The 22,748-nt window shown below is 41.5% G+C and overlaps 1 protein-coding gene across 2 annotated transcripts in view; it reads right to left on the bottom strand.

The window, feature by feature from the left end:
• Nucleotides 1-22,748, bottom strand: part of mdn1 (midasin AAA ATPase 1) — a 62,748-nt gene that overhangs the window by 38,217 nt on the left and 1,783 nt on the right. For both annotated transcript variants that reach the window (XM_082505280.1, XM_082505279.1), the window contains exons 4-35: nt 22,503-22,610; nt 22,013-22,205; nt 21,729-21,938; nt 21,210-21,341; nt 20,715-20,818; nt 20,384-20,498; nt 19,544-19,722; nt 18,475-18,556; nt 17,635-17,730; nt 17,379-17,491; nt 15,799-15,947; nt 15,580-15,640; nt 12,161-12,372; nt 11,966-12,069; nt 11,739-11,883; nt 11,546-11,642; nt 11,190-11,303; nt 10,623-10,770; nt 10,355-10,462; nt 9,677-9,828; nt 8,827-9,005; nt 7,714-7,922; nt 7,376-7,522; nt 7,150-7,291; nt 6,941-7,075; nt 5,956-6,094; nt 4,846-4,978; nt 4,495-4,625; nt 2,613-2,751; nt 2,063-2,177; nt 1,342-1,602; nt 1,059-1,256 (exon numbers count right to left, since the gene is read on the bottom strand). In XM_082505280.1, the coding sequence (XP_082361406.1) occupies nt 1,059-1,256; nt 1,342-1,602; nt 2,063-2,177; nt 2,613-2,751; nt 4,495-4,625; nt 4,846-4,978; nt 5,956-6,094; nt 6,941-7,075; nt 7,150-7,291; nt 7,376-7,522; nt 7,714-7,922; nt 8,827-9,005; nt 9,677-9,828; nt 10,355-10,462; nt 10,623-10,770; nt 11,190-11,303; nt 11,546-11,642; nt 11,739-11,883; nt 11,966-12,069; nt 12,161-12,372; nt 15,580-15,640; nt 15,799-15,947; nt 17,379-17,491; nt 17,635-17,730; nt 18,475-18,556; nt 19,544-19,722; nt 20,384-20,498; nt 20,715-20,818; nt 21,210-21,341; nt 21,729-21,938; nt 22,013-22,205; nt 22,503-22,610 (4,550 nt within the window). The remainder of the gene's footprint in view (nt 1-1,058; nt 1,257-1,341; nt 1,603-2,062; nt 2,178-2,612; nt 2,752-4,494; nt 4,626-4,845; nt 4,979-5,955; nt 6,095-6,940; nt 7,076-7,149; nt 7,292-7,375; nt 7,523-7,713; nt 7,923-8,826; nt 9,006-9,676; nt 9,829-10,354; nt 10,463-10,622; nt 10,771-11,189; nt 11,304-11,545; nt 11,643-11,738; nt 11,884-11,965; nt 12,070-12,160; nt 12,373-15,579; nt 15,641-15,798; nt 15,948-17,378; nt 17,492-17,634; nt 17,731-18,474; nt 18,557-19,543; nt 19,723-20,383; nt 20,499-20,714; nt 20,819-21,209; nt 21,342-21,728; nt 21,939-22,012; nt 22,206-22,502; nt 22,611-22,748) is intronic.

Below are 22,748 nucleotides of genomic sequence, written 5' to 3'. Positions count from 1 at the left end.
AGTCAAATGAATAGCTTGAAATGGTACAAAGGTAAGTGGTGAACTAACTGCCAGAGGTTAAATAAAGAGGTAAGGATACCCAAAAGTGTAACATGATGTACATTTCAGAATGATACAAAAATGGAAGACAGACAGTCCATCATAACACTTATAAATGTAGGTGTTTCCTACAGAGAAACTGCAAACAAAGTCAAGGTGTCAGTGAGTACAGTTTCCTTCACCATTAAAAGGCACTCAAAAACAAACTCTGACAGGAGGAGGTTTGACAGACCCAAAGACATAACTGAATCAAGTTTCTGGGAGTTAACAGCTTGCATTGTCCAAGCTATGCCAGAACTGCCTCAGGAAAAAGAACAAGATGGTAAGCTTGAAAACATGGAGTGACCAGCACAGTCTCCAGACTTAAACCCCATGGAGATGGTTTGAGATGAACTGGACAGAAGAGTGAAAGCAAAGAAACCTACAAGTGCCACACATTTATGGGAACTTCTGCAACAGATATGGGAAGAACTTCTACTGGTTTTTATTGTAGAAAGAATGCTTTCAGCTGTTATATCTGCCAAAGGTGGTTACTTTGACGAGTCAAAAGTTTAGAATACATTTTGGTCTATAAATTGATTCCTCCAATCGCTTATTTGTACGATGCTTTCATTTCAGAGTGCAGTGAGACATCAAAGCGGCATCATTTTCAATAAAAAAAAAAAAAAAAAAAAAAAACAGGAAAAATGGGGTGTTCTAAAACTTTTGACCGGTAGTATACATGAGCATGTGTAGTTTCATGTAAAGAAAGTCTTTGTAGAAGTGGTGCAGAACAGGATCCACATCTCGGAATAAAGCAGCTGTTCTAGAGCGGCAACTAGCCCGCTATGGGAGGACATAGAGCTACTGCATCACGTTGTACTGAACTTTATTGCACTAAAAACTCAGCTTGAATTAGATGACACACTTTTCCCAACACTGTTAATGATTAATAAAATTAAAAAATGGTGTGGATATGTCCAGGCTATTCTAGCCCAGTGATTCCTTAATAGTACATTAAGGAATCACTAAATGTATACCTAATGCGATGTAGAAGGGATCAATGCCAAAGAAATCTTCTCCCCACTGAGGCTCCCGTGGCAAATTGCTGTCATACACTCTCAGGGCATCCATTACATCCTGGTCCAGCTTGGTCATCTTGCTTAGTCTCTGCTGCAGGAAGCTCAAGCACAGACGACGAGCAAGGAGGACACCGTCTGCACAGGAGGCTGTGGTCCCTGCAAAGAAGCCAGAATGGATCTACCAACAATTTCTTTCAGTGCCAAACTTTCAGCAGAATTTAAACATAAGCCGTCAGCTCACCTGAGCCAATGCCATCGATATAAACGAGACAAGCAGCGTGGATGAAGGCGGTAACAGTGTCCAGACGCAGGTCCCACTCGGCTTCATCTTCGTCTTCAATAGCTCCCATGGTCATGAAGCTATCTTCATCCCGCTCGCACACAGCATTGAGGAAGTTGACCCATGAAAGAATGTCTCTAACACTCAGGATGCAGCGGCGGCCAAAGTCCTGCTGTGTGAGCCACTCGATGAAGTCCAGCATTAGCTCTGCAACATCCCCACCTGTGTTCAATTAAAAAGTTATATTCACCTGCTTGAAATCAGTCATTTTAATTATCACCTTCTTTAACATAACCTCTAATGAGAACTCAGTGGCAACAGCACACTATGGAAATTCCACATCTGCTACACAACTCGATATTCACTCTGGATTTTAGCTTTTCTTTATTCTCAAACTTCTGAGAAACGTGCATCTCTTTAAATGCTAAATAGTCTCCCATGTTCTAGACTCGAGGCTCTAACTACACCTGTTATACTGCTCAACAAAGTGTGTATTAGAGCTGTCTTTTTTAAAATGACTGCCTGCTACTGCTGGAAACAATGTGGAATTGTGGAGACAAACCAGAAGAATAAAATTGAAGTTAACAAAAAAACATCAGACATGGTTCATAACATAAAAGTCAAACGCTTTTTAAACTATGCACTTGGTCATTTTAAACCCGGTGAACTGTAAATGGGTTACCATCAAGAGAGAGGCCTGAGCGCAAGTTGTGTTGGATGATCTTAACCAGGTCACTGCGATTGTTGGTCTGAGGGCACCAGATCTCTGTGAAACGATTTCTTAAGGCTGGAGAGAGCTGTGAAGAAACATACATGCACAAGTATAATCAGATAACACCTATGTAAAGTTCCATCTCACACCTTCAGCACATAAATAAGTCCATCATCATGACTTTGTGTTTCACCAGCCACTCTAGGTATAATATGTGCAATGTACAATAAAAGGCAAAGTTTAATGTTTGTGACAGATCTGTACAACAGGTCTAATTTCTGCAATATTTAGATATTTTTTGCAGTGTAATGCTGCATAAAATATGTGTGGTAGGTTTAAAATGTTCAATGCGTGTTTTCTGGGGCTGTGACTTGCAACAGTTCACGTGATGCGTTTGTGTCTTCTTTGTTTTTGTTCTATTATAAATGTGGAAGCAGCTATTTTGTGCAGCATCAAAGTCTAACAAAAACTTCCCTACAGGAAAAACAGTAGCTTGTACCATTTTGCATCATTTCATCACCTCTTTCTTGCCAAAGTCTCCTCCAGGGTTCATGGTGGCGACCAGACGGAAATTTGCAGCTGCTTTTATCAGCTCCACGTCACCACGATCTCCGCTGCCCTTCTCTGCCAATACAAGGGACTTCTCCGTCTCCAGAACACTGGTAGCAAACAAACACACTATCAAAGGTCAAAGCTTGTGCAGTGTTTTTAAAATTAAATGTTGGCAAGTTTACGCTCAGAGGAACTTTTCACATTCCAAAAAGTCAATTCTGTGCATTTCCTTACCTGGATGACTGAGCGTGCATCAAGACATAACTTTTCTTAAGTACCAAACAAGTGAACGCTACAACTACAAGCAATCGAGTGCAAATACAACTTAAGGTTGTATGTTAACAATGTTAACTTAAGACTTTTTGACCAACAGGACTCAGAAAGCTTGGGTCAACAACTCTCTTTCGGTTTCTGTTCCACCTCCACTGGCTCCCCCCAGGGCTGTGTGCTCTCCCCCTGCTCTTCATCCTCTACAGCGATGACTGCAGATCCACACAGCCCAACTGTCACCTGGTGAAATATGCTGACGACACAGTTCTCCTGTCACTGCTGTCAGGCCCCTCACAACACCACGGGCCCACTCTTCAGGAGTTTGTAGAGTGGTGTGACAGCTCCAAACTTAAACTGAACGTGAGCAAAACCAAAGAGATGGTGGTGACCTTCTCCAGTAGGCAGAGGGATCTGGCTGCTTCAGTCACCACCACCATCCACGGGAAACCAGTGGGGGTAGTTGAGGAGTACAAATACCTGGGAACCATCTTTGACAACCTCCTGAAATTCTCTGCTAACACAGAGGAGATTCTCAGGAGGTGCCACCAACAGCTATACCTCCTTAGGAAACTCAACTCCTTTGGAGTCAGCACACCCATCATGATGACTTTTTACTATGCCTTCCTGGAAAGCATCATGGCCTTCATCACCTGCTGGTTCCACTCCCTCAGCCTTCAGAACAGGAACAGACTGCATCAGTGTGCTCTAAAATCATTGGCCTGCCTGTCAGAACGCTGGCACAGGTTTTCAGCCAACAGGCCCTTAGACAGGCAGCCAAAATCATCAACGACCCCTCTCATATTCTTCACCCCGCATTTCAATGGCTCCCCTCCACTGCATTTCCTGCAGGACTGAGAGGAGGAGAGCCACCTTTGTCCCCAAAGCCACTCTGCTTTTTAACTCCAGCCGATAAGATCATTTCCCACACCAGAAACATAAACTACACTCTTCTTATACTACCGACACTTTATTCACTTTTAGTCACATTACAGTTATTTATTCACCTTTCAGTCACTTTAATTTTAAAACTATGTAATTTTAAAACTGTGTATATACTGTATATTCTGTGTGTATTTATCTCACTCTTATTGCCTGCTTATGCCCTGTCCTTATCTTCAACGTCATGCTGCTCTGTTGTATCTTAATTGCTGATTCTGATTAAGATATAATGTTAATGCTATTTGTGAAAATACCCAAGATCCCAACATATCACTATTCTATCAGTATAATAAAGACATATTTATTCTGTTATGATCTTGCTAACTCTAATTTTCACAAAGCATTTTGGGCCACTTGATAAGGTTTTTTGTTTAATTGTTTAAGTTAATGTGTTAAGTACAAACAGCCTCCTATATAGCAACTTTTCAGTGGCAGAAAAAAAAATACTGATTACTAGGTAAACTTCAATTTGCAGCATGTATAACATTCAGAACAAAATACTGCAAAATACTACTGTACAGTTTTTCTGTTTTCTAAAGCATCTAAACAGTTTTCTTCTTTTATTTTACTTTCTTAAGCTGCAGGGTTGTTGACCCTCAAGATAAGTGTAGATATGGAACATGTATATTTTGTGTGGGTACCTGTTGAGTCTCTCTAGGACAGAGTCGTCTGCCAATGAGATTTCATCCATGAGGAAGACACCTCCCTCCTTCATGGCTTGTACCAAGGGCCCATCATGCCACTCAAACAGTCTGCCGTCCTCCCCGTCATTCTACACAGACATGCACAGATATTTAGTTTAGTTTAGTTTAGAAGTTTGTGCTTCTACACTAACCCGCCCACCCCAGTTGACATGATGGGGGCAAGAATCTTTCCACTTTTTGAATGAGATGAACAACAGATTCAGATGAACAACTTTCAGTACTGTGGAGAACATATTTTCCTCCACATTTTGAATATCACTAGCGGTCCCAGTGAGGACTTATCACTACCTGATGTGTATGTCTGACAGGCCGGAGTCCTCCCAGGAAATCAGATGTCTCCATGTGGAGGTGACAGTTGACTGAAAAGAACTTCTGTCCAGCCAAAGCAGCAAACAGCTGACAGATGGTGGTCTTTCCACATCTGGTGAAGGAGCAGGAGCACATACAAAACACATGACATTAGACATTTATGTATATAAAAAAAAAAAACGTATATGCACAGTAAACATGAAGACATGACTCTCACAAATCTGTACATTATGGGGTTGCTATAGCTCAGGAGTTAGAGCTGATCAATCAAGATCCTGAACCCCCAAGATGCTCCCCAATGTGTTCAGTGGATGAATGTGTGTGAATGTAAGATAGAAAGCACTTAAGTGTAGGAACAGAGACTGACTGGAGTTGCACTTTCAGACTGACTCAATTTACTTGGAGTTCAAAAACTACCTGGTATGTCGGTATATCATCTAATGGAAAGCATATGCGAGAACCCTAAAACCGGTTCTAGTGGCTCAGCATGGGGAAAAGAATCACAATCCTCTACACTATGAGTACACTGTTTATGTTTCTTTATATTATAGACTATAAAGTTTGTATGAAGGTTGAATTCAGTGAATTAATCAAAGCATCGTCACCTCTGCTACACCTGATATCAAATTATGACCATGGGCCCCACAGCCACACACTAGTCTGTACTTTGAATCCATCACAGTAGAGTCTTTTAAATAACACGATTAGTCTACCTTTGGTTGTTATACACCACACTTCGCAATATGAAAATAGGATCATCTTTCGTGTATTAGGCCCATAGGGATGTGAAATAACAAGTCCCCTCAAATTTGTTCAAGCGAATATAACAAGTCTGTTTTGAAAATTTGAGTAGAAAGTTCAGATATTTATTTAACCTCCTGAGAGTTTAGTATTTTGGTCTAGACAACCCAAAATGTGATGTCCACATATGTGGACGCCAGGTCCTAGGAAGTTAAAAATATAGAGTGTAAAAGTAAAAGGTTGTCAGAAAAAAAAAATACTCTAGTACAGATACCTAAAAATTATACTCAATTAGAGTTAAAGTATTTCATTACTTCCCAGATATTAAGAATAATATCTTAATATTACCCCGTGTTTCCTACAAGCAGGACAGACTCGCCAAATCGCAGCGCTCGACCGAGGAGCACAGCCAGTCTCCTCATGTCCTGTGTCCACACCACATGTCGGAACTCCTCTGGGACTCCAGCAATGCTGTCGATGAAGGGACCTGTTGAGATCATCAAACAACACGACACTGTGTTGATCACGAGCTTAGTTAAAACGACTTTTTTGTGTTCTAATAGTACAACAGTAGTCGCCTCAAGGCAGCGGTCGCTGTGATTTGGCGCTACCCATGTACTCCGCCCATGTACACAATACTGGTTACAGGCTTTCAACATCATACTTAACTCTGTTCACTGTATCTGAATTCTAAATGTCAGTGCATGAAGCAGATGCTGCAGATTTTAAGCAAGTGTATATTACAGTGACACCTGCCATTGTTTTTACAAACAGATAAAATCAGCAATGTTAAGTATTCCATGTCAACTAAAATGTTAACAGTTAACATTGAAACCTGAGAGAAAGTGCATGCAACTTGAGTGCTGCTATCATTAAAGTAATGTAAGCAGACTAAACACTCACTAAATACTAGTGCAAAGTAAGGAAAGTGTCAATGGAAAATTGTACTTAGTAGTCAGTATAGTCTTATAATGATATATATATTGTACTATTCTTAGTTAGTGTATTGTCTGTCTTGTCTTAATGTTGGTTTATAATGGAGCACTGTAACAAAAAATAATTTCCCCCAGGGATCAATAAAGTATTCTGATTCTGATTCTAATATAAGACCCAGGAAAACCGAGTTAACGATAAAAACGATAACAAAATAACGCTGAAAACCGATAAAAACCCTGAAAACCATACATTTCACACCTGAGCCTCAACTCTCCAAACGACTCACGGACCGGTACCGGTCCGAGGCCCGGGGGTTGGGGACCAGTGTTTTAGAGTACATCTCTTAACAGAAAGTATCATCATTGGTGATGAAAATGTCATGCAATACGTGACTCACTGAACTGGCTGGCAACCTGTTTCTGAGAGAACAGATATTCCGGGTTCACCGTTCGTTTGAAGTGCTTCTCCAGGATGGACAGGATGATGACCTCTTCTTCAGGTTTTCTCACACGTCCTGCCAGAAGCATATACCCTGTCGGGGAGTGAAAATTTTAATTTAGGGTCTCTGTGTGGAAGTGATTTAATGGGTTGTTTAATGAGCCTCACCATCATCTGCTAAATGCTGCAGCCAGTCCCGAGAGGCCTCTGCCTGTTCCTCCAGCCTGTAGCGGTCCGCCCAACGGAAAAGATCTCTAAGGGTGATGAAGCCCTGTTTGCCTGCAAACACTGAGGATCCTTTGCGCAAGGACTGTAGAACAATTAGTCAGGATCAACGAGAACAGGCAAGTAATAGAAAGATACGAGTAGACGCGAGAGACAGTGCAACACTTACCTGAAGGTCTTGCATGACTTTCACTAGCTTGGTGCAGTAAGATGGGGGAAGGCTGCACCTCTGATGAAGGATGATCTCCAGCTCTGCACTGGGAAGCTCATCAAAGTGTAGCTCCACAAAGCGATTCCTAAAAGCCCTGGAGAGCACCTAGATAGTGTTGCATAGAATATATATATGTATGATGAATACACACGTTCTGCCAACTTTTTTGTGTGTGTTTTCATAAAAAGGCCTGTCCGTACCTTTATGATCATGTAAAATCTTCATGATTTCTATCCAAATAATATTTCACTTCACAGCTACTTTATCCATCTTCCTAAGCTAAAGGAATGCTATACCTTTCTACCACCGTAGAGACCAGGGGGATTCTGGGTAGCAAACAGCATGAACCTGGGGTGAGCACTGATGACTTCCTGAGTTTCAGCCATAAAGAGTTCTCTGTTGTCGTCCAACAATCTGTTGAGGGCCTCCAGAACATCAGTGGGGGCCAGGTTCAGCTCATCTAGGATGATCCAGTAGCCTTTCCTCATAGCATCAATAAGAACGCCTTAATCAAAGACAAATAAAATTAGCCATGTGGACTGGGGCCGAGCTACTTCACATTAGCAGTTAAGGTAATTAACTGCGATTCTCATTTATTAGCAATTTTTATTCTCTGACAGTTTCCCAAATGGTTTGGATGCTTTGTGAAATAGAAAGTCTTGATTTTTATTTACATTATTCAGCTTTTTCAGAGGAGGTCTTGAGGGAAGATCTATAGTAAGCCTCTGGATACAGTCCAACCTCACACGTGTTGCACAAATTTACAGTCTTTTGTTACCTCGTTTCAGTTTTTTTCCCTTTTACATGTTGCTTCCATCAGATTCAAAATGACGAAGTATATAAATGTCTCAATTTCAACATCTGTTACCTTTCTTCCATTTTACAATAAATATAGTTTTAAATTATGAAACTAAATGTTGTTTGTTTTTCGTTCACACTTCATTTTATTAAGCCTTACTTAAAAAACTGGGTATTTACATACAGAAAAAACCTTTCAAGTTTTCAATGCATTGATTTTTTTTCCTCTTTTGCAAGTCACATGACTGCTTCGCTCTTCATTGCTGTGCTCTTTACAGGACAACATAATGCAGCTTCTTATTTTTCTTTGCACAAAACACTGCCATTGGGACAGGGAACAGAGTCGATAGGCGTTTATCTTTCCTAGTCTTACTGACCATTACAAGTCGCATTTAACTATACAGTGATTTATTCTGCTCACTTTAAGCTCCTTCTGTCCCATATTCTCAGCCAATTAAGAATCCCCATTTAACCCTACATGCATATGTTTGGACTGCACGAGGAAGCTTGAGTAACTAGACAAAAACCATGCAGGCACGGGGAGCATGAAAAAGCTGATTCCCTAGAGAAAAGCCCCAGGAGTCTTGTAACACTATTTTAAATGCTCATACCCTCTTTAAACACCAGCTTGCCCCGGTCATCTGATGAGTAACAGCCAATGTACTCCTGGACATCGGTGTGCTCATGGTTGTTGATTCTCACACACTGGTTCCCGGTGGCAGCAGCGAGCCACCTGATCAAACTGGTCTTCCCCACAGATGTCTCTCCCTGGATCAGCACTGGGTGAGTCCTGTAAAGCCAAAGCAACATTCGTGACGTTATTTCCTGACTGTATGAAATTAACCTTAAGAGCAGCTAAGTGGTGAAGGACCTCTGAGTTATAAACAAAACCAAACAAAATGCTTTGAACCTTTTCTGTTTGTGACAACAGAATACATTGAAGAAGATGGAGTCAGACTCAGGAACTTTGTGCTGTGAGGCAACACTACCAACTACTGGCCGCCTCCTGTTGCACACATATTGTTCACATTTAAAGCCTGTAACAAACTGGTATGATTTTCAACTCAAAAATCTTTATAGTTGTGATATGCACTGGCCCCAAAATTCTAAAAGTAAGAAGTGATGTCCTCACCATTCACATTTAAGTCTGGCATGTTAATGTTGCGTAGGAGCAGAAAGGAATAGACAAATGTATCGCTTTGGAGAAACACAGGAAAGCTGATGGCTGAATCACAGCTCTTTCTTTCCACTGTTATAAAAACATCAAAGCCTCCTGTTTGGTAGGCCACTGACTGCAGGGCAATTCAGTCCAACCACAGATTTGTCCTGATGCACTCTGGTGCATCATTTACTGAAGGGCCTGAATTAGCTCTGTCAACATGAATATCTAGAGATTTATAGATGAAACCATTGATTCAGGGGGGAACATTGTACAAGGGGTCAGATTGGGTGATAGCTCACCCTGCAGACACCACTCTGGCAAGGTCGCGAAGGTTCAGCTTGACTGAGGGAGTGAGAATGTAGCTGGGGTCGAGACCTGGTTCCATCTCCCCCTGGGAAACCCAATAGCCTTCCATTTCAACACAGGGTCGGCCTGAGGGTGCCGGGATGGACTGTAGGAAACACAGTGCACAAACATTTTACAGAAAGGTTGCATATAATTATGCCTCCGTATCACTTCGCCCTAAACTGGTAAATGATAGCACGTTTCTACTCTGAGCACTCAAAGTGTTTTATACAACTTGCCTCATTCAGCCATTCACACAAGCACTTTTTGCTTTGAGTGCTACATCTATCTAACATTCACACGTTCATATCTTGCCCAAAGATATTTGGCATGCACGTCTTGTATTAGGGATCGAACCACAAAGCTTCTACTTAGTAGATGGTCTGCTCTACCTCCTGAGCTACAACAAGTCACTTTTCAGAACTTTAAAATCCATTTTAGCTCATGCTGAAAAATGAAACATTTTTCACATTGAAAGCTTATTAGAAAAGAGAAAGAGCACATATGAAGTGTGTTGAAAGTGATAACGTCTTTGGTTTGTGGTATCTTCATCTAAGATTGTTTTATGCATACACACACACTTTTTGGGGTTTTCTCATCATTTTTTTAAAGCACCTCTGATAAGATCTTACTTGTTTCAGACACTTTGTGTTTCCCATCAGGATGTGCTGACACACCAGTTTCTGGACCACAGGGTGGGAGCTTCTGTCCAGCTGAGTGAGGAAGCTCAGGCAGAACCCCTGCACACAAGACGCAGTTGAAGAACAGGTATAACAAGTACAAAAACATCAAACCTTCAAATACTAAAATAATAACAATAATGATTAAAAAACACAGGGCATTAAACAAAACTGACCATTCTCAATATGACTACTTATAAATAAGAGATCTGGTTCCCACCTCATAAAGTGAGCGCTGCACGTTGTTACAGGGGTTTAGCGCCACATACTTCAGGGCCCTGCACAGAGTCCGCAGACTGTAGTGGGGTCTGTGGCCCCTTCCATCCACCAGACGTGAGCTTGCTTCCTTTCGTACTGTCAGATAAAAGCTGCAAAGAAATACATTTGACAAATAAGCCATTCAAAAGGTAGTGTAAACCTACAGCTCACACACACTTACATATATATCCTATCCTAAAGCTAAAAGTGTCAGAAGCCGAGGGTGAAAAAACAACAATAAAATGTAACAGCAAGCTTGTAACGCAAGCATCTATGGCAGTTTGATTATGATGCAATTAACTAACCCAAAATGAGTAAGGATGTTTGTTTGATGACTGCATCAAAAACACAAAAGGCAAACACGCTCTTGAAACTACGCTCTACCTATTCGAGTCTACAATGCATCAGGCTGCATATAGCATCAACAAAGAAGGTATATTGTTGGATGGTGTACAAAAGAAATACACTCGTTCAGCAACGTCTTTAAAAAAACGATCTTTTAAAAGTTCAAGCATTTATAAGAGCCAACCTTATAATGCCACTGATGACACTTCGATGTGGATTTAAGCACTTGAGGTAATCTGAAATCAGGATCCTCAGGTCAGCTTCATTCTCCAGCTCCTCCACATACAGCTCAGTAAACCTAAGCGAAACATACAGAGGTTTAGAAATGAAGCATTGTTCCCATTTTGGAATTAATTCTTGTATAATAAAGGAAGGAAAATAGAACATTTGATCAAAAACATACACATGCTTACTTAGATTTAAAAATATTTGTATAGAAATATACATATAATATATAAAAACAAATACTTTTCGATCAGTCGAGCATTATGCCTGTGGCATAAAGCTTCTTGCGTAGTCTGCAGCGCTGCATAGTCTCACCTGTTTCTGAGGCCCAGAGGCAGGTTCCTCTTCCCAACATCAGTAGCTGGGTTCATACAGGCAAAAAGCCGGAAGTCTGGGTGGCGTACTAGGGGCTCTACTCAAAAAAAACAAACAAAAAATTACAGAGTTCTAACTTTGGAAGTATTTAATGAAGGCTTTCAAAAGGGGGCAAGGTAATGGCAGTCCTCACCGGTGTCTCCACGATCCAGCAGTACTAGAGATCTGGTGTTGCCCTCAAGAAGTCCACTCAGACACTCGAGGGTCTCTGCTGCTGCCAAGTTGATCTCATCCAGCAGGATCCAGTGGCCCTTCTTCACTGCCTGAGCTAATGTTCCCTATAAAGCAAAACACACACAGGTAAGGGTTACCACGCTCTGATCCCCGAACATATGTGTGGTTATTTTTTTAAGTCTTTACCTCCACAAAGGCAAAGACCATGGCTGTCTCACAGGCCCTAATCTGCTGCTGGGTCTGATTAAGTTTTGAAGCCAGTGCCTCCCACTGCTCCTGCAACAAAGCAGCTGCACGGACACAAACACGCACACGCAGGAAAACGTCAGTGTTTTACTCTAACACAGCCGGTGTAACCATCTAGTAATTCTGGAGCACTACCATCTGATTTCTCTTGCAGCTCCTTAGTGAGAGCAGACTTGCAGACGTGGTCCATGAGTTTAAGCAGATCCTGCCAACGCTTGCCTCTGAAGCAGGTTTGCACGTGACCGAGGAAGGTCAGGTTCTGCTTTCTCGAGTAGGTCTGGGAGAACAGGTCCTCGAAGGCCTCACGCAGAGGGAGCAGGATCTGCTTTATGTCCACTGGCTTGTACCTGTTATTTAAAAGAAGAAAAAAAAAAAAAAAAAAAAAGGAAAAAAGTTTAAGCTAAGAAGAAATCATCAAAAGAAATTACTGGGACGTTTTGGGTTTTTTTTTTACTACTTAATAGAGTTTGGCACCAAAGTGTTACCAAAAGAATGACTTAAAACCAGTGGAAAAGATTTATTTTTTTATTTTCACAATTTGGGTTTTGTTCTTTGCTACAACTAAAAGATTGATGTATCCATTCGTATTGAGAATATGACACTGATTTAAGCTCTGGTCCATCCAGTTTTTTCCTTGATAACTTGCAATAACCCATAGTGACATTCCACTTCAAGAAGCCAAACCTGAGAGAGGTCAAGCAGGTTGTCAAGGCAAGTAGAAGTACCTCAGCACCAGGTCCAAGTGGAGTCTCCTACATTGTCTACATCAAGTGGCCCAGACTCCATCAAGGTTAGCTGGAGGATAGGAAAAGTTGCACAGCAGTGGAAATATGAAGAAGATGTCACTGAACAATTTGGAATCGCCTCACTCCTCGACTTTGAGGGGAAGATATACTTTAGCTTTGTTGCCAGATACATAGAATCCCTTTTAAGCAATCCATATATCGACACTGCTTCAGCGCTCCATGGGTATTAGATCATCGATCAGACAGGAAATGTCATTTAGCTTATCCAGGAGGGAAATGCTGACCTTGCAGTTCTGCGATTTGACCTTGCCAATGCTCATGGGACAGTCTCACACAAACTGGTGGAAAGCACACTCGTTCAACACATATTCAAGACAAGATCAGAAACCAAATTTTGGACTATTACAGCTGCTTCAGTTACAGTAAAGATGGCTGGACCAGTAACATCTGCTTTCTATGGGCTAGATTAGGGAATAATCATTGGGTGTACCCTCTCAGAGATTTTGTTTATTTTGACCATGAATATGCTTGGCCCCATTTTGGGCCCCCAATGAGGGCTTTCATGGACAATCTGACAGTGATCACAATATTGACTCCTGGGATAAAATAGATCCATCAAGGTCTCAAACACCTGATCAACTGGGTATAGATGGACTTTATGACAACCAGGTTCTGATCTCTAGTTGTGTAGAAGGGCAACATATGCACTAGGAGAAGTCCAAATTCAATCAATACCTGGGAAGCCAATTAAGAGGAAAGGCCTGGATGTATCAGCAGGTGGTTTACCATGTCCCATCATTGTGGTGGGGGCCTTTGAGAAGATTATCAAGATCCTGCACAGGTGGGTTGGGTTTTTTCCTGCAGTCTAACACTGCAAGCAGCCTTTCGAAGGAATTCATGGATATTCAGGCAAGTGCTGTTGCTGTAGAGAGAGTCTCTTTGGCTAGCATAGAGGTGAGGAAAAGCTGGAGGTGGAGGGCTCAGGAGGGTGTTGATCAGGTGGACAAGTGGCTGTGACACAGACAGCTGGTGGGGACAGTTGCAGTAGGATGGGCAGGACCTGGCAGCACCCCAAGAACTCAACATGTCAGTTAGCCCAGAAAGAAATCCAAGCATGGGGGGAGAAGGATGCAGGATGGTTGGGATGAAAAGCAAGGAATATGGACTAGATGGGCACAGGCAATAGACCAGAACATCTTGTGTTCAGGAGTATTGGAAGGCCAAATCAAATCAAGGTTCAGTCAGTGAACGATGCCCTCCCAAACCTAACCAACCTTTCCTCCTGGGGCCCGGCAGAGAACTGAAAATTATTAGCATATGTGTTAAGCTGTTAGCTCTGGGAGAAGGATGTTATTAGTGGCACCCTGACTAGGTGCTGAGTTATTACAGAAGATATCAGCAGATCTCTCAACAGGTTACACTAGGCAACAAAGCACTATTGTTTTTGTCAAGGCTAGAGAAAAAAGAAACAGGATACAAGAGGACTTCTGACAACAGCTCAGGCCTGGCAGTTGGAAGGCTAACCTAAGGAGACAGCTCGAATTCCCTGACACAGTAGTTGTGACAACCAGGCCTGACATATCGAGGCAGGTGGCCCTGCTGGAACTGACTGTACCCTTAGAAGAATGCATTGGAGAGGTATTTGAGAGGAAGAGGGCCAAGTATGAGGAGCTACTCCATTGATGTCAGCTGTCAAGGTTTTGCTAGCCAGTCTATCTACTAGGTCGTCAAGTTACTTGAGATCAGCAGACTGCACAGCAAGAGAGCCATCTTGCACATCACCAATATACCTGAGAGGCCATCAAGATATGTGTGAAAAGGCAGGACCCATGGACAACACAATTTATTTAGACACAAGCTGGGGACTAACCACGCTAGCTAGGTCATCAGGGTGAGGATGTATAAACATGAAAGTCCTGAAAGACCCAGTGACAACCCATTATATCACTGATGATGTATCTAGGACACACTGTAGGGTGTGCATTAATAGACTTTGAGATGCCTCTACAACTCCAGTCAAGAGCCGGTTACTCTTCATCATACATAATGCAAAGACACTATCAGTAGTCTTCATGGATCAGTAGAAAAACTACTGGAGGGACTTAATCAGATGACTGTTGTTGTGAATTGCAGCTATTTACATTGCTATGATAAAACATTTGTCCACTTCGTGACTTTTTTTTAGCATATTTGTAATACTTGGATGTTTCATAGCTTCAAAAAAATGTAATATTAGAGAACGATAACCTGAGTAAATACAAATATTGCATTCTTAAATTACGATTTCATTTACGAAGGGGAAATGAGCTATCCAAGCAATAACAATAATAATAATAATAATAATAACAATAACAATAACAATAACAATAACAATAATAATAATAATAATAATAATGGATTGCATTTATATAGCGCGTTTCTAGGCACCCAAAGCGCTTTACAATTCCACTATTCATTCACTCACTGGTGGAGGCAAGCTACAGTTGTAGCCACAGCTGCCCTGGGGTAGACTGACAGAAGCGAGGCTGCCATATCGCGCCATCGGCCCCTCTGGCCAACAACAGCAGGTGGTAGGGTAAAGTGTCTTGCCCAAGGACACAATGACCAGGACAGAGAGAGCAGGGGGATCGAACCGGCAACCTTCCAGTTACAGATGAGCTTCCCAACCCCCTGAGCCACGGTCGCTCCCACAATGTGAATGACTCATTGCCAGTTGTCACAAACACTTGACTGCTGTTCTTATCTATATAGTTTTAGTGACAGAGTATTATTTTTATGCAATTAATGCACAGTTGCTGTGTGACTCACCCTCCAAGCAGATCTGCGGTATCACTCTGCTGGTTCATGTTCACAACCCGCAGCCTGTGTCCTGGATTGAACAAATAGGAAATATTTCAAATAGGATGAACCATTCACAGAGCTTTATGGAGATAATTGGAGTTTAAAGACATAGTGACAGGGGGAGGGAGGGTTCAAACCACCAGTGAGCCACAGCCAAGTTTTATCTTTGCGCAAACCTGAGCTCACCTGTGATTCTAGCTAGTTGTTGTACAGTAGAGGTCTTTCCAGTTCCAGTCTCCCCCACCAGAAGAACCGGCTCTCCCTTGGCCACACACACTGCCAGTTGTTCAAGTAGCACGGCAGATGGTCGTGTAGCAGCAAATGTGTGGTTCTCCCTGTTTAAAACAACACATTAACAGTTAATATTTGCACATTGCAGAAAAACAACAAAAACACTTTTTGTGTCAACATTGAAGTTAATGTTCACCCACATAAACACGTGGATGCAAAAATATTACACTTTTGCATTCGGCCCTTATATAACTGTTGCAAGAGCCTGGTTTGCATTGCCGACTTGGGTGTCTACTTTTCGCAGATGATGTGGTTGTGCTGGCTTCACGGTGGTGGCCTCCAGCTTGAGTGTGAAGTGGCAGAAATGTGAATAGCACTTCCAAGTCTGAGGCCATGGTCCTCAGCCAGAAAAGGGTGCATCACCCACTATGGATGAGGGATGAATTAAACTCCCCTCCACTTGATGCAGTGGAGTTTAAGTATCTCTGGGTCTTGTTTACGAGTGAGGGGAGCGGGAGATTGACAGATGGATTGATGCAGCGGTTGCAGTGATGTGGACCCTGTACCGGTCCATTATGGTGAAAAGAGAGGCGAATTTAAAAAAAAAAATCTAAATCAAAAAGCTCTCAATTTACCGGTCGATCTATGTTCCTGCCTTCACCTATGATCTTAAGCTCTGGGTAGCAACCAAAACACCGTGGTACAAGCGGTGGGAATTTTGAGTTTTGAGGGTGAGAAGCTCAGCCATCCAGGAGGGGCTCAGAGTAGAGAAGCTGCTGATCCACATCGAAAGGAGCCAGGTGAGGTGGTTCGGGCATCTGACAAGGATGGCTCCTGGGTGCCTTCTAGGTGAGGTGTTCTAGACATGTCCCCCCGGACCAGTCTCAAGACACCCTGGAGAGATTACAGTCACTTTTCCATTTGTACCTACTCTGGTCGCTCACCATGGTTTTCCCTTAGGTGGTAGCTTTTTTAGTACGTATCCCAATGGGGCCCCGAGCAACCTCGGATGATCACATCAGTGGATTAGCTAGTCACTTGATGAGTCATGAAAGCATCTCCTTCATGAAAATCAAAACCGCCACTTTTGAAACCTGGCAACAGGGAAATCGCCGTGGTCCCCAAGTTTCACAGAAAGCCACAGACCGAGCAGGTATAACATCACCTGGAAGTCCACCTTTGTCATGGCGTTCAAGTCGCAGACTAATTACATCACAGGACACTTGACCATGTTGCTATAACCACCCCACACACATTAGGTGGTACTCAATCGTGATGGAAAACAAGTCAAAGTCGCATCCAGCCAATCTGAGTAGGAACGAATGAATAACAAGCATTTTTTTCCTTTGATAAATAAAATCATCATTTACATACAGCATCTTGCTGTTTTTAGAAGTCATCTACATCTAATATTAAAGTCAGTTTAATGACCTGAAACATGACAAAAATAAATCAGAAAAGGTAAATACTTTGTCACAGCACTTTATATCGTGGAAACATAGAAAGGATTTGCCAGAGTAGGATGTCCCACTTACACACTCAGCTGAACTGCTTCAGTCTGTTTCCGAATCAGAGTCACTCTGCCCACTGAGGCCTCCAGCTCAGTTAGCAAGATGCCAGGCTGATACATCTGACAGAAGTGCTGGGCCTGGAAAAAAGCAGATGCCACAAATTAAAAACCAAGATTACAGTTAAATTGGATTTCAGTGGCATCAGAATGGTCCTCTATCCAAATCCGAAACATATGCTTCAAACTGCTTTCATTTACCATAAAACTGTTCACTCAAATACCTTCTCTCTGGAGATGTTCAGTTTGCTTCCAATGATCTCAGCCATTCGCAGTCTACTTTCGGGATGAGACAGCATGGCTGTGAAGCAGTCGAGAGCCTGAGGGAGACAAAGACCAGAAAATGACTCAATTCACAGAGTAGCGCTTTATAAAAAATGTGGTTAATCACAGCCAATTCATTATTAAACAAGGTGGTGCAATCCTTTTCCACACAGGGCCACACAGGTTTCTTTCTTCTTTTTTTCCCCTTAATGATAAAACACCCTCATTTAGACATTTACTTGCCTTATCTTTTTCTAATATCAAAATTTGTTTCGTGATCTAAAACATCTCAGTGTTACAAACATATAAAAAAAAAAAGGAGGAAATTAGGAAGGGGGCAAATACGTTTTCACACCACCGTATGTCGCATGTAGTTAGTGATCTAGTTAACTGTGTTCCTATGATTTTAGCCAAGCAGTTAGAGAAACAACTAACTACATAGCTATGGAACAGGGACAATTTTGTCCTGCCAGAGTAGGAAGATCACCAGTACTCTTGTTCATCTCATGTGTCCCTTTCATGCCGAAACTATCCAAAATGTCTAGTGCGAACAACATCCTACGATTCAGTTACTACACAGTAAATGATTTATTCTCATTTTCATAGTCACTGCATAAAAAAAATAAATAAAAAATAAATAAATAAATAAATAAATAAAAGGTGTTTCAAGGCTGGCTCTGAAATACGTGGATGAGTCTTGGAGGTTACAACCGTGTATTGGTTTCTATGGTAATATCGTCTGGCATGTGTATGAATGAAACATCCATATGTGATCATTTTCATAAATTGAATTCACTGACCTCTAGGAAGACATGTTGTGCTGTAGCTGACGAGGTGCAGTCAAAGTTGACGCTGATTCGCTCACACCATTTCAGCAGGTCCCTGTAGAGTGATAATGGAGAAGTATCCAGAACATATTTTTTAGACTTCTTATCTTTCTAACCTGATTTTGGTTGTCACAACAGACACGGGATCACAAATTTTCACCCATCTACCAAACTAAAAGAACGTGGAAAGAACACAGAAATTTCAATGAGCACTTTAGTGAGTCCGCTTTTACTTAAATGCACTGATGTGACCTGATTAATCTGTGATTCCAGTTTCCTGCTCTAAGGACATTTTAATCAGTAAACTATGGATCGCAGCAAAGAGTTTATTGAAAACCAGTTCATCACATGAAGACTGAACTGCAGACTGGATGGAGGGGATAATGTGATAGATTTAAGACCATAAATTCCATGGTCATGGTTCTGCGTATGCCCCAAATGGCTGCGATGACAATACAGCTTTTGTGGATTATAGGCCAGATGTTCAAGAAACAACGTATATCAAAACCCCATGATCCTATATGCAGTGATTGATCTTTAATGATTTAAAACAAAAAACAACAACAACAACAACAACAACAACAACTGGGTGGCACAGGTTTACATTTATTTTGGATTTTCTCTGATCTACACATGGTCAAAAGTATAACATACTGGGTCAGAAGTATAACCCACTAACATTTGGTTAAATGTCACCTTCAACAGACACTGGGGGCTTTGGGAAGTCCACTGCAGAACCTTAATGTTAGCCTGCTTTGTCTGTTCCAGAATCAGTTTTGATGCGCTGCAATCATTGAAACATCTAGTTTTTTGTTTCAGCTGTCGGGTTGGGGTGAGTTGGTTTGTGTACCTTTAAGTATGTTAAACAACCGGCGTACTTTAATTAATAATAGATGTTATTAAAACTGGCAGCCTTAGTCACCAGCGGATAAAATTCAGTGGAATTTGATGTTTTTAGTGCCACAGGTCAATTTGATGTGTTGATTAGAATTTAAATGTTAGACAAAGGAAAAAGAAGAGAGAGCAGCAAGCTGGGGCTCACCTCAGTGAAAGCGCCCTCAGCTGTGTGCTTTTGTCGTCAGAGTTGTGCTGCTGGCTGTTGTCAGGCATTGGAGGGCTGTTTGTGTCCAGCTCAGAGTGTCTCTCCCCAGTCAGCTGGCAGAAGATTTCCAGGAGATGGTCTGACACCACAGACAGCCTCGGATATCTACTAATGAGCACCTACATACACGAGGGATAGGATCAGCTTGAAACAGATACAACAGAACTTACAGCAGGAATGCACGATGGAGAAAAAAAAAAAAGATTTAGGATTTTTATACTGCAAAAAAACGGATTAAAACCCTGTAGCAAAAACATCATTTTTGACTTGCTGACCAGAAATCTTAAGTTTGTCCCTAACTGCAGCAGAAAAGATCATCTCAAAGTTTCTAAATATCCAAATCGATGAAAATATACAGGCTTTGACTCCTATGACTTCCATGTGTCCGAATATCATGCAACTTCATAAGTAAAAGGAAAAAAACGATGCTTGCTGCTGCCTGATTTAACTTGCTTGAATTCCTCCTTGGTAAGGTGCTAGGTGTTTTTAATTAAGCATTTTTAAAGACATCCCTCTATCCAATCAAAAAAAGTTGTGTGCGTCTTCTAGACACAGCAAGTCCTTTTAAGAACAAGTACGGTTTCATGAGCGTGAAGGAGATACCAAGGGATGGACCATTATACAAGGAGAGGAGGAGTTCCCTTACTGGTTAAATAAAACACTAATTGTAACACTAAAGCTAATGTCTTGTTTTAGAATACAGGCACATATTTTTGCAAAAAAAAGGGAATCTACTGTTGAAACCACAGTGAAGTTAAACATGAAAACCCTCCCAATCACCTTCTTCAGCTCTTCTCGTGTCATGTTGCCCATTTGCAGCTTCGTCCAGTACTTGTCCAACAGCACTGCATGGGAGTTCTGGGGTCTGTGCCAGCTTCCACCACTACAATACATCCTACAGTCCACAAAACACAAGTTACTTGCTACTAAAATCTGACAGGCCAGTGTTCATTGAAACATGCATTACTCTTTAGTACATCTCAATTGTACATACAGTTTGAAATGATTAACCGTACATAGGATTACACATCCCAGCGTCACAAAGCACATGTGACAGGTTCAGTAGTCATATCAGAATTTCATATCCCTTAACAAATCGCTGTAGTCTGACCTTCTGGTTGCAAAAAATTGGAATCCAGGCGCAACATCAATGCAGTCCTCTCGCCCCGGAATCATCAGCTTTTTATTCTCCATCAAAGGGAGGAGCGCAGATATCTGAGAGAGAGGGAAAAAAAAAAAAAAAGAACTTTTTTAGGGCTAGTTTTTTCCTTGCCAGTGACAACTCAGTGGTGTAACGGTTAGCAGTGTCATCTTGACAGCAACAACTTGATGGCTCAAACCCCCGACTAGAGAATTTCTATGTAGAGTTTGCATGTTTTCCTGCGTGGCTTTTCTCTGAGTACTCTAGCTTCCTCCCATAATCCAAAGACATGCATGTTAGGTTAATAGGTGATCCTCAACTGCCCATGGATGCTGGGCCAGAATGAAACACACTACCAATGTAAAATGGGACTTGTAATCTTGAGAACTTTGTTTGGATGCTTTATAAATACCAGTCCATAGTTTTCAATTCATTCATATTTAAAAAGGTAGGGTATTTACTCACCACATCCAGAGGAGCATGGTCAATGTCCTCCAAGAGGATCCACTGGCCTGAAGACACGGCTTGTGTTAGTGTTCCAGGCTGCCATATAAACTTCCCTGGTATATCAGTGCAACGGTACATTCCCAGGAGCACCTGTGATATAAAACAAGGACATTTTGAAATGTTCAGCCTTCAGACTAAATGAGTTATTAGAAAACTCAAAAAAAAGTTTGTGAAACTAGAAGAAACACCTTCAATTCAATTTTATTTATACAGTGCCAAATCACAACAACATGGTGCTTCAACAAAATATCATCAAAAAAACAAAACAAAACACAACATCAACAAAATATTGTGAATATTACATCAACAGTGGCCAGGACGTTCTGATTTGAGTACATATGGGTGCAAACCTGCAAATCCTACAATTCTGACAGTTTGTAAAATGTTTGTTTTATATATTAAATGTCAAATATAATGCTTCATCACTTCCTATAGAACCATAAGAAACAACATGTTTTTTCCTTTTATGTCTCTCACCTTGCTGTCAGTTTGATCCCCAAGCTGCACCTTGAGGATCTCCGTAGTTTTGGCATGTCCGGTGACAGCAGCCATAAACTCTACCAAAGCAGTTTTACCGCATCCAATAGGACCCTCGAGCAGTACAGGTTTCTGGGAGGCCACGGCCAATGCCAGTCGTCTCAGATTGCGGCAGGTTGAGTCAACCAACACCAGATCCTTTTGATTAATCTACAAGTAGAAACCAATATTAGGAAAAAAAAAAAAAAAAAAGCAGAGACAGATATATCGCAAAGATTAACTACCTGTTCAGGCTGCCTAGGAACTATCCTGGGTAGCACAACACCACAGACTGCCACTACATTCTGCGACAAGTCCTCTGATACCACCTGGCCTCTAGTAAACTTGTTGGCCTTCTCTTGGCACCACGTCACATAGCCCTGATTGGCTAAAACCAGGGCCTTCTCAAACTCCAGCTGCTGAGTTTCTTCCAAACCCCTAAAGAAGCATCAATGGTAAAGGCATGTAGCGCCACAATATCAGATTTACAATTCATGACTGTTGTTGATAAAATAAGTTCAGACATGTGCATAAATATGTGGAAAAAATAAAGAAATAACAGCAATGACACTATAAGGCTGTGTCCTATATTTTTGTTTATTGTGAAATGTATTTATATAATACAAGTATATGTGTTTGTGTGTATGTAACAGTAGCATCCCATTACAATAACACATTTAGACTGCGAATGCGAATGGCTGGGTCAAGTGTCAACACCAAACACACGGTACATACTTCATTTTCATGTGTAGGATCTCATCACTCGTCAGCACCTTCCTCAGGAAGATGGTTTTCTGGTTATCAGTCATATGAGAGACCAATGCTAAACAGTGGGCGGTGTACCTGTTAGAGTGACAAGTGACATTAACTGTAATTTGCAGGTCAAGTACAAAACAAAGAATAAATGTTGAATGTTAAATATAATAGCATTGGCTATAAATTACTGGTTAATATTTTGAGCAGTTAAACCAGAAAGTGATT

This window comes from Aulonocara stuartgranti (genome assembly GCF_965226115.1).
Source record: "Aulonocara stuartgranti genome assembly, chromosome: 15".
In the NCBI taxonomy this organism is placed as follows: Eukaryota; Metazoa; Chordata; class Actinopteri; order Cichliformes; family Cichlidae; genus Aulonocara; species Aulonocara stuartgranti.
The sequence above is the reverse complement of the archived record's forward strand: the minus strand, read 5'-3'. Positions and strand labels throughout refer to the sequence as shown.